The sequence below is a fragment of the Ochotona curzoniae genome, unplaced genomic scaffold, assembly GCF_017591425.1.
Source record: "Ochotona curzoniae isolate NIBS_2020 unplaced genomic scaffold, NIBS_Ocur_1.0 contig_883, whole genome shotgun sequence".
In the NCBI taxonomy this organism is placed as follows: domain Eukaryota; kingdom Metazoa; phylum Chordata; class Mammalia; order Lagomorpha; family Ochotonidae; genus Ochotona; species Ochotona curzoniae.
In genome coordinates, this window is record NW_024466599.1 from 27768435 (window position 1) to 27784981 (window position 16547).

Consider the following 16547-nt stretch of genomic DNA (forward strand, 5'->3'; position numbering starts at 1 on the left):
AAATGCAACAATTTTCCTATTAATTCAACTCTGTGATTAGAAAATAGTCAAACCAACATTTTTGAGGGGAAATTTTTTCAAAGAAAATTTCTACAGAATTGTTAGAAGAAATAAAAACTGAAGAATTGATTTAAAAACTTTCTTCAAAGTTCATGATGATGAAAGCTAACAGGCCTAAGAAGGAACAAGTTTCAGAACATTTTATAAGACTCCAGGGAACAGGAGGTTGAACAAGATAATCCTTAATTGTTTTTCCAATTCTGAAGGTTTCAAATTTTCTATGTAACATTTTTAAGACATTACAGTGAACAATGTATCTTCCAGAAGATGTCTCTTCTCACCTACCAAAAAAGAGCCTAATGAGAAAACCAAGCAAGCCTACAAATAAAACACATGATGAATTAAGCAGGTAGAAAGACAAGCACATGCAGACTTTTCAGAGCATATGTGGGACATATTAAGTGCTTCACAAACACTAGCTATTTACTGTAGGCTGAATAATGGTCTCCAATGGTAATGCAGGCCCTAATTTCTGAAAGCCAAAATGTAAAACCATATGACAACAGGAATCCACAAACGTGATTAAATTACTGCGACTGGAAGGTGGTTGTCTTGAGCTATCTTGGTGGTCTCTAAGTGGAAGGCAACAGAAACTTCCCTGCACAGGCAATGTGACAAGTGAGGCAAGATGCCACACTGCGTGATTTAAGCTGAAGGTTAAGGAATGCAGCTCTAAAAACTGGAAAGGGAAGGAAATGTTTCTCCCTTAGCGCTTCCACGGGCAATATGCCTGGCTGACACCTTGATCTTGAAGCCAATCAATCTCATTTTGGACTTCTGATCTCCAGAAATTTATGAAAACAAACAAGCATTGTGTCTGTCATCAATTTTGTAGTATTTTGCTCCTGTAACCATACCATTGTATTATAATGTAATATTGACATTATCAATATATCATAGCTGTCCTGTCAAAAAAATAATCTGAGTTCCCTCTACTGTTGTGTGAAAGTTATTGTTGGGAGGCAATATTCAGTATTTCTCACTCAGCTGCCAACTGTCAAAAAATTCCTAACACCTACTTTTACATTAGCATAAGCGTCTTGAGTTAACACATTATTCAAGAATTTTTACACATTAAGGAAAAATAAAAAAAAAAAACCCAGGGTGAGAGTATTGTACTGTCTATGTTCAAGTACTGCCTCTGCTTCCAATTCTAGCTTCCTGATAACAGGCACCCTGGGTGACAGCAGGCAATGCCTCAAGTATTTGGCTCCCAGTCACCCATATGGGAGACCAAACTGAGTTCTGACTTTCGGCTTTGGCCTTGGGGTAGCCTAATATTGTGTTGCATTTGCGGAGTGAATAACAGGATGGAAGACATCTCCCTGTGTGTGCCCCAATTAAGTGAAAACAAATAAAAACAAGATAGCTAATGTACTCATTCAAACGCAGGGAAATTGTTAAAGCCAAACCACTGGCTGGGATGCAGCAACACTCTTTTTGCTTGTTTAACAGCATTTGCATCTAAAATCACAATGAAGCAGTGGATATGTGTTTGCACATAGAGATTGCATGAAAATCAAACATACAGTTACCCATAGTGGGAGATAACGGATCAGTTTGTTCATGCCTTAAAGGGACCAGATCATTATCTCTGTTCTCTAATTCGGTCCCCTGTGAAATAAATATGAGCTGAAAGTTGCCCTTAACTATTCTTTATTTTCTAATTTTCCTTTACGTATTCTTTCTTTCTTCTAAATATTTAACATCTTCATGCCTCCAAAATCTGACATGGTTTTCCAGAGTATCTTGATAAATGTCAGTATAATAAAACCATTCATTTGTAGCATCAAGCAACTATTTGACATGGACAGTAACTGAGTAGACTAAAAATAATTTTTAAAACATCGTAAATACTTTTAGAAGTTAGACTTCTAGGTCTCCCACTTGGTCGTGAGAACCCAAGGACTTTCCTAGGCCATAACCAGGGAGCTGAGTAGGAAGTGGAATAGCTGGGACATGAATCAGCACCCCATATGGAATGGAGGTGTGGCAGATAGAGGCTTAGCCTACTACACCATGCACCAGCCTCAAGGATACATACTTCGGAATCAGAATAATTAACTATCAAACTTGGTATCATGACTTACTAGTTGTATGAAATTGGGTAAATTACTTTAATCATATAATAATATGGAAACATACTTACAGAAATAATATAATAGCAATTGACCCATAATCAGAACTCCATGCTGCCTTATTCTGTTTTATTTTTCTCCAGCATAACTCATGGATTTTTATTCACTATTTGCCTTCCTAACACACAGGGGGTAATCAGGATGAATGAGTTAAGTACCAGCCAACTGCAACTCCAAAGAGAAAGAATAAAGTATAAATGGTACAAACACAAAGTTCTCCTTACTTACAACACATATAACTGTGCTCTTGAAACAGAAACACACAGATACACAGAACAAATTTTTAAAGAATGCTTTATTTGTTTGAACAGCAGGGATGAGAAACAGAAAGACATACGAAAAAATCTTTCATTCACTAGGGCTGGGCCAGGTTGAAACCAGGAACCAAGAACTCCATTTGTGTCTTATGTATGTAGCAGGTACTGGAGCATCACCTGATGCCTTCCAGCATGTACATTAGCTGGAAACTGGATCTCAAGCAGAGGAGGGGCTCAAACCTGGCACTGTGTTGTGGACTTCCCAAGTAGTAGACTAACTTGCTGTGTAACAATGTCCACTTGTGAGTTGAATTATCAAATTAGAATATGCCAAATCAAATTGCATTGTCTACGAACAAGCTTAAAATGTGTGGACCCTATACTTAATATTTTGAGAGAGAAGAGATCTGAAAAAAAATAACCTGCTTCACCTTTGAATAGAAGAACTTATTACCATCAAGATGGCAACTTGTTTCATTAATTGATCCCTGAATTAATACTATTCCAATCTAAATACCAATTCACTCTTTTTGTGACCATAAAACATTATATTTTGGTCTACTATTTAAAGTTTTCCATAAGCTAGCACCATCCTTCTTTCATACTCTTCCTAGAGTATAGTCAAGCCAAATGGAGCTATTTTCCAAAACAGCCTAGTGCTGCACTAACCTCTTTTGATTTCACACTATCCTTATATGAAATATCCTCCATTTTATATTTGACTAGGGATTCAAATATAAAATGAACATCACTTCCTCAATCGCCCAAGTGAAACAAACCTCACCTCATCTAAGAAGCTCAACAAGAGAATTAAGATAACATAAGCTTCTCTGCTATACCACTGTCCTTCCGTGTGACATCTTGACATAGTCCTGAGTATTTTACAGAATACACAGACAGGTATTCGATAATCTGTGAACTAAAGGATCTCTTCTAGTCACAAGCAACACCATTTCAAATTGACACACTACACTAAACCACACACACACACACACACACACACACACACACGCTCAAATGAATGAAGCTCTGTGGCGAGGTTGCTGCTTACACAAATACATGCTTCCACTTGGGTAACATACTGCACAAAGGCAGGGACAAGTCTTTTTTTCTTGCATTCGAACTAAATTAATCACTAAATAAATACATAAGCTTGAGGCTAAATCACCAGTTCTACAGAGCATTGGGAATGAGGAAGAAACTATGCACAAAATAAAAAAGTCTTTTCTTTTTCAACATGTTTTGATGTGTAAATATCTAATTTGTGTAGCATAATCAGCCACAAGTCCATAATACTGTTTTAAACCTAATAAGGAGTGGTTAAGTAATCCATGATTAGTGTATAAAGAGTAATTACCATAATGATAACAACCACTCCACTCACAACAGCAATACAGACAAGACAGTGGTGGATTAGCAGCTGGTGGTATGGGAGCTACCAAATGCAAGACAGAAAGGAAAAGGTGCCAGATAAGCAATTTCCTGGAGGTTTTGCCCTGATGAAACTGAAAGAGGGGGAAAATGCCTCTCCCATCTTTCTGGACAAATGTATATCAACAGCTGACAGAAAAGAAGTTTCTTGAAATCTAACTCTGGAGAGCCATGACAAAGTAATGGAATGAAGCCTTATTTGCATATTTTTATACTTTAAAATTCTGCTCTTCAATTTAATGCATGCTGTTATCGTGGAAGCAAAATATAATACCTTATTTTTTTTTTAGCATGAATTTCTTTCTGCTTATCACAGTATTTCTCATTTCCGATCCAGTTTTCCCCGTGAGCGGCTACCTAATCAGTTATCTCTCTGCATTTACATTCTATTTCAATTACAGTGCTGCAAACACCACCAGATGAGTAACTACAAGCAACTAAAATTCTGCCTTCAAATCATAAAAAGAAAATATTCAAGAGACCCATAACACAGATAGTTATAGTACCTTATCCGAACTTGAAAGTAAGGCCCAGAAGCAAATGTACATGCAACCTATTCTGTTAGCAAGTTCTGCCAGAAGCTCTTATCTTCATCCAGTTTTTGTTTACTTTCACAATTAGTCTCAAAAGTTAGAGCCACTCCAGTCCAATCTGTCTTGAAACTACAGGAACAACCCTGTTATCTGAACAAACCATGATTTTTGGCCCTTCGCAGTGCATAATACGGCACACCACTGAAATCCTGAGCCATCTCACCATAGGAAAAGACAGAGTTAATCTAAGATAGCACTGTGAGCTGTGGAATTGAGGCGAAATTTAAACCAAGCAGTGCTGCGATTAGGTTCAAGCAAGGCAGTGCACAAAGGAACCTACTGGACTGCAGAGGGAACCCAAGGTCCCCTCTGCCTAGGAACTACAAAGTGGCATGTGGATGTTGTGTTTCAAAACCCTTATCAGAAACTCTGCACCTGGGATACAAGCTGGGCCGGCAGCTCTAAGTCAAAGTGGCTTAGAGTCTCCAGGGAAAGCGGGTGTCTTATTCTTGCTGAAATAATTTCACACAGCCAGGTTTCTCACAGTCCATGATTTTTTAAGAACAAAGTTTCTCAGTGAGTAAACAACTCCGCATTCAGAGACAGGGTTTAACAATACTCTACATTATTCCTGGAAGAAACAGTTTCTTGTGAACTTTTAGGCTTTAATTTTGTTACTCCTGTAGATAAATGGCCACACAGATTTTCACTTTCCCTTCACTTGGGATTCCTATGACCTAAGATTCCTGTTCCATTTTATGTCAGAGTGTGAAAGAGAGCTTGCTAATTACACTGATTGTACCTTTTGCTTCTTGAGCGTTAATGTCTCAAAAAAATAGCCAACTTGGGTAAGTAACACTGATTTCGGAGAAACATTTACATCTTTTCCCAATGAAGTTTGTTTACTCACTAAGGTGATGATTCTACCACTAATAAATTTCACTCACTTTGGAACATCCCACTAAACATAACAGCAGAGATAGTTTTCACAACACCATCAATTTGAGAGCGGTTAAGAGACAGTTGCCTCTCAGAACCAGATTGCCAGGGCTCAAATCTTAGCTCTATACTACTTAGGGCAAAGAATTTACACTTTTAGTGCTTCCGTTTCCTTACCGGTGTTTAAAAGAAAGGGGAGGGGCTGGAGGAAAGGAAGAGCAGAATATAAGGATAAAGTGAATCAACTTATGGAAACAACTTAGAGCTTGTCAACAAATTAAGTTTGAATAAATGTCAGACATTTGTAACAATAAATATCAAGACTTCAACTAACCCACTTGCAAGCTATATACTGTCACTGGGAATGTTACAGTAAAGAAAACTCAGTTTTCATGGAAATAACAGAAGACTTCAGCAACACTTTATACTTAACAATAACATTTTCCATTTTTTAATATTAAAAACAAGCTCTCATTATCAGGAAAAGATGTAAAGCTTCCCCAAGAATCATTATTAGGCAGTGAGTTCCTTTAGGAAAAAGGACCGTGTCTTGTTACTGGTAACTCCAGTGCCTAGCTAGAAAATATTGCCATCACTATACCTCAGTTTTAGGATATTTCCATTATCCCCAAAAGAACCCTCCCCCAGATACCAATAACCCATCATCTGACCACAGATTGGTCTTTTCTGAACATTTCTCCAAAAGGGAGCCTCACATTATGTTATTTCTGTGTCTAGCTCCTTTTACTTAGCATGTTCTTTGGTCCAAGTTCATATCAATGTCATAGTACATATTAGAAGATTCTTCTTATTTCTAAACCTTTCATGGTATGAACATATTATGGGTATTCATTCACTAACTGATGAGCAGTTAGGCTGCTTCCAATTTGGGGATAGTATAATTAATTCTGCCATGAACATCAGTCAGGACTCACTATGTGGGTGGATACATAACAGTAGAGTTGTTGTATCATTATGGCAAATTGATATTTAACATTTTATTGTCAAACTGTTTTCTGAAGTGGCTGTACCATATTATATTTCCACCAGCAAAATATGAGAATTCCTGCTCATGGTTATAATTTGTGCTCTTAACCTTCAGGCACACCTACTAAAAAGGTCTATTGAAAGAAACAATCATTTCTTAATATTAAGAACTATATTAAGGCAACTTTAAGGACTAAAATAAAAGCATGTTTAAGATCTGAATGGGTTGGGATGAAGGAGAGTAGATAGCTAACAGACCATACAAATCTGGTCTTATCCTGATAACTGTAGTAGCAGCAGATTGCAATAATAATAATAATAATGATAGTACATACTCTATGGAGGCACTATTGTCAATATTTTAGATGTGGTATTTCATCTAATCTGTACAACAATATTTTAATGTTACTATTCTCCTAAACTTAAGGAATACGGAAAAGACAGGACTAGGATCAAAATTTCGTGCTCATAATGTTGGAAAAAGATGACACAAAAGTGAACATTTTCCCCAAGAAAGATAGATGCAATTAAATCAAAGAAATTAAATACAAAAATTTAGATAGCCTCTATAAGAATATTAAGTAGGAAATCTAATATTAACTAAATTTAAGCATTTAAGTACATACTTGATATATACATAAGAGAACATCAAAAACATCATAAAATGAGATTTAAAAATATATCTATTTTTGTGCAAAACAATTTAAGTCAGTAAAATTCTGCTGTGATATATTTTTTAATGACTTCATTTGATTTTCTAGCAACAAAACTCTAACAAATCTTACCCAAAAAAAACCCAGTGAAATATTTTTGTCCACGGTAACTTCACACAATTTACAGTTTACACATTTCTATTCTATAAAACATTTCTGATTAACTATGTTTCTCTTTGATAAAATTCATAGCAATCTTTCATACTTGCCAGGAATCACTCAAATATATTAAAATATATCCTTCAAAAGGCACACACATTACAGGTTTAAGTCTCTACTGCTTTAAAATTGTTGAGTTCTTTTACAACACAGCACTTTGTTACTTAAATGAAACCTAAACGGATAATATACAATTAAAATCTTCTTTCCAAAAACTAAGTCATGGATTTCTAAACAGAGTCATAAAGAGGAAGGTGTGAGTGTTGGAAACCCAGATGACTGATGATCTGTTGAAAGTGTTTTTCAAGTCTGCTGATAACTTACAGCTGGTCTTAAAAGTGGTCAATTAAATTAGGTTTTTTTTTTTTTTAAACTTCAAGGGCACTAAAAAAAAAGGAAATTTATATATATATGCATATATATATTTACATATTTGCTTTCTTTTTAAATTTAATTTTTAAACTTTTAAAATTATTATTATCATTTTATGATACAGTTCCATAGGCCCTAAGACTATCATTCCCCCTCTACAAGTCCCCTCCCACTCCTACTGAGTTCCCTTGTATTATTACTATAGTATAGTTCTTCATACACAGGCATATGTCCATCATTGTGAGCATGGACAATGGCAGAGAGTCCAGCATCATGTTGTCAAGATACAGTTAACAGTCTCATTACGAGTCCATCTTTGATCTGGAATTAGAGATGCATACTGCATTGTATCCTCACATCTGGATTTGATATCTCCATTAAACAGTTACTGTACATCCCCTTAAATGAAAAGCCACAAGACAAAGTCAACAACAGGGAGAAAAAAATTAAAAACGACATGTGAATGATTAATGTGTCACCAAAGAAACAAAAAAGAAAAATCAAGAACCTTCTTGAAGAAAATGATGCTACTTTATGATCTATGGGTCAATGAAGAATTTAATGAGAAACAAAGTGATCTAAAGAGATGAACCTGGAAAAAAAATAAAAATCTATGAGATATAGGTTCTGCTGATCTTTGTTGGTGAGATATGTCTCCGGAAGGCAACAAATAGATTTTGTTTTTTCAATCTAGTCTATTTATCTATCATGCTTGATGGATGAATTTAAGTCATTTACATTCAGGGTTAATATGAACGAGTGGTAATTTGGTCCTGTTATTTTAGCAATGGGTTGTGCATTGATTTAGTCTTCTGTTGTTATTGTACTGGGATGTTCTTCCCATTTGCCTTTGGATTTGGTGGGCGCTATTCCTTTTCTGTCAAGAGAACATCTTGAAGTATCATTTGTAGCGCAGGTTTGAAAGAGGCAAATTCTTTCAACTTTTCTTTACTGTGGAAATATTTTATTTCATTTTCAAAGACAAAGGAAAGTTTTGTTGGGTATGTTATCCTAGGCCGACAATTTTTTTCTTTCAGAATCTGGAATATGTGACTTCATTGTCTTCTGGCCTGTAGAGTTTCCTGTGAGAGGTCTCCTGTGAGTTTAATTGGCATTCATTTATGTCAGTTGATTTTTTTCAAGTGCACATTTAAGGATCTTTTCCTTATGTTCAGTGAAGAGAGCTTGATTGATTATGATGTGTCTTGGAGAAGATGGCTTTTGGTCAATTCTGTTGGGAGTTCTGTGCCCCTCCTGGATGTTGTTTCCCAATTTTTTCTCTAGATTAGGGAAATGTTCCCTTACTATTTTATTAAATATATTTTTAAACCCAGCTTCTCTTTCTGCACCTTCTGGGATTCCCATAACTCTTATATTTGGCCTTTTAATAGTGTCTTTCAGTTCTGCTTCCAGCTCTGCTTCCAGCTTTTTGTTTGTTTCCCTCTGGTGACAGGAAATATCTTCAAATTCTGAGATTGTTTCTTTCGCTTCCTTCATTCTATTTTTGACACTCTCTTCTGTACTTTTAATTTGCTCCACTGTATCCTTAATTTCTGACATATGGGCTTTCATTTGATTCATTTTCTGTGTGACATATTTCTTAAATTCCTTGAATACTTGCTTTACATGCTTCTTGTTGACAGGAAGCTTTATAAGAAGAGTTTTGAATTCTGTATTCCCATTTTCTCAATGTCTTCCTCAGTTAACTCAGAGGTTGGCAAAGGGTTCTGCTCCTTTGTAAGGGAGTCTTCAGTAATATTGATTGTGCCTTTGTCTTTTCTTTTGCTCTTGGTCACTGTACTTCTGGTTATCAGATTCTTTTCCTTGAGTAGGTTTCTAAGCTGTGTCACCCATAGGTCTACAGTTTGATTTTATTTATTGCAGTTGGTACATGGCTCTTTGTTTGCAATCACTTGTGTCACTTCCTCCAGCAAGTTCCATGTCTGGGTTCTTATGTTAGATTTCCACTATGGTCTCTGTAGCCCCAGCTCCTGGCTCACCATTCTTTACCTCCTGTGATACTGTGCTGAGGCTGCACTGTTGTCTGTACAGCCTTTCTGGAGCAGGTCCCAGGATTAGGGAGACATCAGGTATCCTATATAGCTAGGTTGTTGTTGGTGCTGATCTTGCTGGATCCTGGTGGCTGTTAGGTCTGAGAGTCACATGGACCCATTTGGACCCGTACGAGGCAGAAGTCAGTATTATTTTCCCTATGGGACCAGTGCAATGCATTGCATTGAGCTCAGTGAGTTCTCTTCCAGCTCTGCATCGTCCCTGCAGTCTTTAGCTTCTGACAAACTGTACAAAATAGTGCCCAATCTGCCATTATTAGACTTGTTAATCTGCTGGTAGTTTGGTCTGAGGACTACCTGGACCTATCTTGGGTGGAACCTGTAGGATACTATGCTGTTGCAGTTCATTGAGCCAGAAACGAGTTTACTTCCAGCTCAGTGCATGTGCAGTCCTGTCCCATAGCGTTTGCCTCCTTAAACAAAATGGCACCTGATTCTGCTCTAAGGGGTGGACTGGGCTGTGAATCCAGCCTGTTCCCACACCGCCTGTCTGGGACCTGCTGCTATTTCTGCTCCTGGTGAAATCAAACCGACCAGCAGGATGGGCAGTTCTTTGAGTTTACCTCCAGAGCTCCCAATGAATATCCCTTCCCATCTTATTGATGGTGGAGTTCTGGTTGCCTCAATTTTGTCCATGCTTTCCTGTGATTATAAGTCTCTAGGTACCCCTTGTTCTGTCTTCTTCTATGAATGAGCTTTTTCTGTTTTAAACTAGCTAATTTTTTTTGTTTGTTTAAATGTGTCCTTACCGTATTCCACCACCTTGATTCCCATCACTAATGCATATTTTACACTAACAAATATGGCTAACCATGACTCCTAACACACACTACTAACACAGAGGGGACATCTTTGAGAAAATCAGCTAGTTCAGTCTGCAAGTCTAGAGTTAACTCAAATTTAAAGAAAAAGAAATAAAACAAAATCACTGTAATTCAGGTATTTTCAATAAATTTTTTTGAAAACTGCACATATGCATAAACTTAAAAAACATTTCGTAACATAATAAAGTTATCCTTTAATTTCATTTTCTAGGTTTTTGGAGTACACATGTACTCCAAATAATAATTCTGGGTAGCAGAATATAAAAATTTTTTATTTTCTTCCTTTTCTTCAGATGTACATACTTTTTTGATCATTTTGATTAATTATTCCGTATATTTTTGGGACAGGATTCAAGATGGACAACATAAAAACCTGAACATTTCATGAATTAGAAGATAACTGAATCGACGAGCAACAATGTTGCTCATGTTCCTAATTTTTAATGAGCTTTTAACATGTATTCGATGAGCTTCATATAGTAGCTCCTAAATTCAGTGTGAAGGACATTCATTTGATTAGGGCCTGAAAACAAAATAAACGGCAATTCTAGAATGACAATGGAGCAGACTAACTGCTGTAGCAGATTTATTTAGAGACATCATTTTTATCAGACTGGGGCACAGGAAAGGAGATGAATTACTTACATAACTTGAGAGAATGATGTATATATATTATATACAAACCACTTCTGATTAGAAATTTTTCATCAAGAAACACAGCTATTTCTTCATTATTAAAAATGGAGGCCCTCTTAACTGCGAAGTTTTAAGTTTATTTCTGTACTTCAGATTTCATCAGTTTCAAATATCCACTTTATTTCTCACAAATTGAATAGCAGGAGATATGGAGAAACAAACAAAAAACCAAAAAAACCCTGCTCTCACAATGACAGAATTTAATAGATTATAAAATTGAAACATCTAAACGTTTTTACTTCTTATATTCTAATGTAACTTTATCAGTTATTAAGTACATCATTAGAATTTCATCTAATAGCATTTCTGAAAAGTTTACTGGTGATCTAAATGAGAAGTGGACAAACCATAGCAGTAAGTAGCCTGATTTTCTTTCTTTCTTTTTTATTATTAATTATTTTAATGTTTGATGATTTTTACATAGTTGATTAGGGTGACAAGGGTTAAGGGCTACAGGAAGGTGAGTGAGATCACCATTTCCACATTCTCTTATTTTCCTTCCTGTATCTGGGGAGAAATCACATTCAGCCTCCCAAATACCACCGAGGGTCCTTGATATGGGGCATGCTCTGAGGATCCTGCTCAAGAGATCTCGATAGTTCAACAGTTTTGAATTATTGCCAATCTTGCCACTCCAAGCACAACGAAATTGCTCTAGAATCCACTGGTTGATGCAGTCTGTCTTAGAATCTCTGCCCAGATATTCACTGTCAACAATTAGCAGGGGTAGTTGATCAATGTATTCTGTCCTCTGTCCTCTCTTGTGGTACCTGCTATCCTCTGCAGACTCCAATGTACTGTCATATCCTCCATGTGCATCTGGACATGCTGTCCAATGCACCATCTAAGCCACTGTGGAGGCCCAGCTCTGACACATGCACGCCATACTCAGACCATGGAATCTGCAATTCTCTTCATGGTTGGCATTCTGAGTTCAGAGGTTCAGCTGGGGGTATCCCCTAAGAAACTTCATCTGAGGTAATCCCAGACCTGATTCTTGTGTGTGTTGCTCCCTACTGTAGTTCTTGTGCTCACCTGCAGAGACTGTGTTCCGACAGGAGTTCCGCAAACTCCTCTATCTGTACTCTCCCATTGCCAGATCTTACACTCATCAGTGTGTCCATGGGCCAGCCCTAGTAAACTTAGTCCACTTTCTGTCCTAGCAGGAATAGTGGCCTTTCCTGACTGGCTTTAACCCATTTGTGTTTTTACTGTTGGGTGCTATAGTTCAGCACCTGGTCCACATCCAGACATAGCTCATGCATGGCTCAGCAGGGACAGAGACCTAGCCCAGCCTGTCCTATACCCACTCTGGTTCTCACGAGCACCAGTGGTTGTTGGAGTCTAGCCCATTCTGGCACACTCCAGACCCAGTCCACACCTGTGCCAAGGGACACTGCAGCCATATCCAGACCAGACTGCATCCCCCACTCCAGCCCCTGCACTCACCAGTGGGAACCACAACACACCCCTTACCTCCCCAACCATGCCTGTTCCCAGTCACAGATCTTGCACATGCCAGTGGTTGCTCTGACCCAGCTTGTCAAAGTCCCTCACCTGTTGTGGCCTTTGCCTCTGCATGTTGAAGCCTGACCTGATCCAGCCTGCCCGGAAACCCAACTTTCGCTGGTGGGTGCTACAGCACAGCCCTGCTCAGTCTGCTCCCATCCCTAGCCTAGCCCGGCATGACCTGCACTCCATTCTGGTTTCTGCATTTGCTGGTGAGCTCAGGTTTGCTCGGCCCTCCCCAGTCCAAACCCTTCCAAAACCAACCCACACATTTGTCAACAGTTGGAGCTATCTTGTTCAGCTTGTCTGACCCCAAGGCCTGGACCATGTGCTCATCAGTGGGAGCTATGACCCACTAGGGGAGTTACTCAAGTTCCCTCATTTGGCCCCCTCCCACACTCAGATCTCACACATGCCAGTGGGTGCTAGGCCCTTACTCAGCATAGCCTGCCCTTCCATCTTGGCCTTGTATGTGTTGGTCAGTGCTGTGGCCTGGCATATTCCATATTCTATTTTAGGATGCACATGCAGATGCTGCAGCTTGGACCTGCCCAGACTATACTCAGTCTCTGTACCTGTGAGTACTGGCAGATTCCATGGTCACACCTAGCTCAGCCCATCACCACCTCAACTCTTGAGCTAATCAGAGGGACTTGTATTTCCACAGGGTTGCGCCCACATATCCCCACACAATCTACCCCTGGACCCGATTCTCTCATGTGCTGGTTAGTGTCATGGCCCTGCCTGATGTGACCAGTTCCCTGTGAAAACAATTAGTCAGGTACTGGGATCTAACCCTGCTTGACAGGTCCCCAGCCCTAGTCTTCACGTGGATTGGCATGTGGTGGTCAGCCATGTTCCATGCCAACAAGCCCTACTCAGGACTCCAATGTGGGCAGGTATATCAGTCTGATCCATATAGATCTTCCAGTCTCTCCCCTCCAAACCACCAGTTTGTACTTACCTGCAAGTACAGTGACTCTGTCATTGGGAGTACCCCAGGATTTCTCCCTCACCTACACATATGGTGGCCTTATCCATGGATGTCCCTAGGCAGTAATTACACAACCACAATACACCAGAGCTGTCTCCAGGCAGCCAGTAGGCAAAGCCCAGTGCCAGTTGGTGCTCTTGCTGCAGAAAAGCCCAGAGCTCATTCACTGCTTGGCAGTAGTAGCTGGGGCTAGGGCCCCAAGCATTGAGTCTGATCTGACTCAGCTACCCCCAGCAGCTGCCATGCTGCTGGGAGCTACATCCACCCACGTCCCAAGGTTGAACTCAACTTGGTCCCTCCCACCTTATAACCTGGGTTTCTAAAGAATGGTTTTTCAGGTAAGACTTTTATAAAACACATTTTGGGAAGAGAAGAAAAGCAAAAGGTAGCACTATATACAGATCCCATCCATAGTCTATAGCGTCTATAAAGTCTAAAATAGTTACTACCTGGCGTTTTCCAGAAAAGGTTGCTCTCCTTTAAACAAAAGCTCTGAATAGATTTCTGTTCATACTGAAGATAAAACCTGTTTTAGAAATAAACTTATAGGTTGTGATAGAAGTCACCAGCAAGGCTGCCTAACATCCAAAGCCATAGTTAACTCCGTCTAGACTGCATACAATTACTATCTTAGGATGAGAGGAAGAGTGGGAAGAAATTTCTAAGAGAGGATAAACAGGAGTGAGAAAGGAGCTCAGGAAGATATGGAGTTTGAAGGGGTTTTAGGGATCCAAGCACAGAATGCAGCTAAAAGAGACAAAAACTATGGAGTTGTGTTACAGAGACTTAACATGGAAAGTAACTAATTTTTTAAGACTTGAATTTTTTAAGGTTATTTACTTGAAAGTGTTACAGAAAGGGTTAAAGAAAGATAAGAGAGTAAGACATTTTCTATTCACTGGTTCACTCTCCAAATAGCCACAAGCTGGAGCCAGGCAAATGAGAAGCTGGGAGAATGAGCTTCTTTTGAAGTTCATGGCTGCAGGGGCCCAGGTACCCAGGCCAGCTTTTATCATCTTCTGAAGTGAATTGGCAGGGAGCTGAAGTGAAGCAGCTGGGACTTTAATCAGTACTCATACGGAATGCTGGCAGCACAGCCAAAAGTTTAACCTGCTTTGCCACAGCCCCAGTCCCAGAAGGTAACTATTAAGTTATTAACAATACTTAGAAGACAAGAACTAGATTTACTGAGAAACTAAGACTCAGACACAGGAAGCTACTTGTCTAGGTTAACAGAGCAGGGGGGAAAAAACACCCAGAAACTGGAACACACCCTTGCAAGTCTTGACTCAGTCCTCCTAAGATACCACACTGTCCCTCATCAACAGGACGAGGTTATCCTGAAATGATGAGTTCAAACAGAACAAGATCTCTTTGGGAGTTCTTTTCTCTCCCTCAATTACCTGTGATCATTTTAGGGAAGATTAAAAACACAGCTCTCAGAATAGCAGAGGAGACAGAAATCAGTTCCACTTCCAGATGTTGGGAAAAACAGAGAAACATTGTTCAAACATCATTAAAATAAATCTGAAGGTACTCAATGGCTCTCTAGCAACAAAAACATCAAACTTCAAAAATTTTACCTGGTTCCAATTTTATCACTTTAATTGCTGCTAATTCACCAGTGTTAACATTTCGTGCCTAAAAAAAAAAAAGAAAGAAAGAAAGAATGATTATTGTAAAGAGGCGAGGGGGCGGGGAGGGTGGGTCATAAAAAGCTTAACAAAACAGCATTTTAGCCTACTATTGATTTTTAATTATATGGAACTATTTTAAAGCAAGAAATGAAGGAGTGATTTATATTTGCAAAACAGAATGACAGTTTGTTCTTTACACTGATATCAACATTAAGACATGTAAATTTAATATCAGCAATAATGGTAATAGCAAATACACAGAAATCTCAGTTTGTGCCAGTCATATTCTGCTTTTACACAGATTACGTTAATCCTTACAAGAAGCCCATGAGGGAGGAACTAATACTATTTCATGCTGCTAATGCAAGAGCTAAGGCACACTTAAGTTAAAGAACTTGCTATGGTCCTACAGCAGTAACTCACATCCCGAGACTGAAATGCAGCTGGCTCTTAAGCTTTACACTATGTAGTCATTCATTTGATAGCTGGCATAGTGATAGAACTGATTTTCCTTACTTTCTTTTAATTAAAAAAAAACTCAAAATAACCAAAAAGGCTAGTGTAATTATAGAATTAAAACAGTTTCCTGACTTCATCAAAATCACAAATATAATCCAATACAAACCAAACATTTTGTCAAACCACATATTAGAAAATAAATCACTTGAGATATCAATTTATAATATTAGATTCAGGGCATTTGCAACTTGTAATTAAGTCTAAATAACCAGAAACATTCTTTTCAATTTGTACCAAAAATGTCAGTAACTTTGTTAAGTTGAAATGCTTAAATAATTAAATCAGGACTTTTCATAATGATTTAAAATTAACTAAGATTTCATTAATTTTCATGTCAACCAATGAAGAATATATGCAAATTCCAGAACACAGAAAGATCGACTCAAGTAGCCAAGATTATTTTCAGTTGTCAAACTCCCCTATTAAAAAACTGATGAACCTCAGTGAATCACTGGACACGAGGTGAGCAACACTATCTACAATGGAACACTTCTAAGAATAGTACGCCATTAAAAATACAGTGAAGGATCTAAGGGGGATATATAAGGCACAACCATCACTGAAGATGTGAAATTTAATCTTAACTCAAAAGATATTAAAATAATGAAATTCATAGGGAAAATTTATTCCTTCAAACCAAACCCCACAGCCAACAAGCACTTACAATGCCCACATAAGAGGCAATGAAAACAGGTGTGAACACTTCA

The 16547-nt window shown here is 38.3% G+C and overlaps 1 protein-coding gene across 3 annotated transcripts in view; it reads right to left on the bottom strand.

Annotated features, from left to right (window-relative positions):
* Nucleotides 1–16547, bottom strand: part of MAP4K3 (mitogen-activated protein kinase kinase kinase kinase 3) — a 146161-nt gene that overhangs the window by 79263 nt on the left and 50351 nt on the right. For all 3 annotated transcript variants that reach the window (XM_040993124.1, XM_040993122.1, XM_040993123.1), the window contains exon 2: nucleotides 15268–15325. In XM_040993124.1, coding sequence (XP_040849058.1) covers nucleotides 15268–15325 — 58 coding nt within the window. The remainder of the gene's footprint in view (nucleotides 1–15267; nucleotides 15326–16547) is intronic.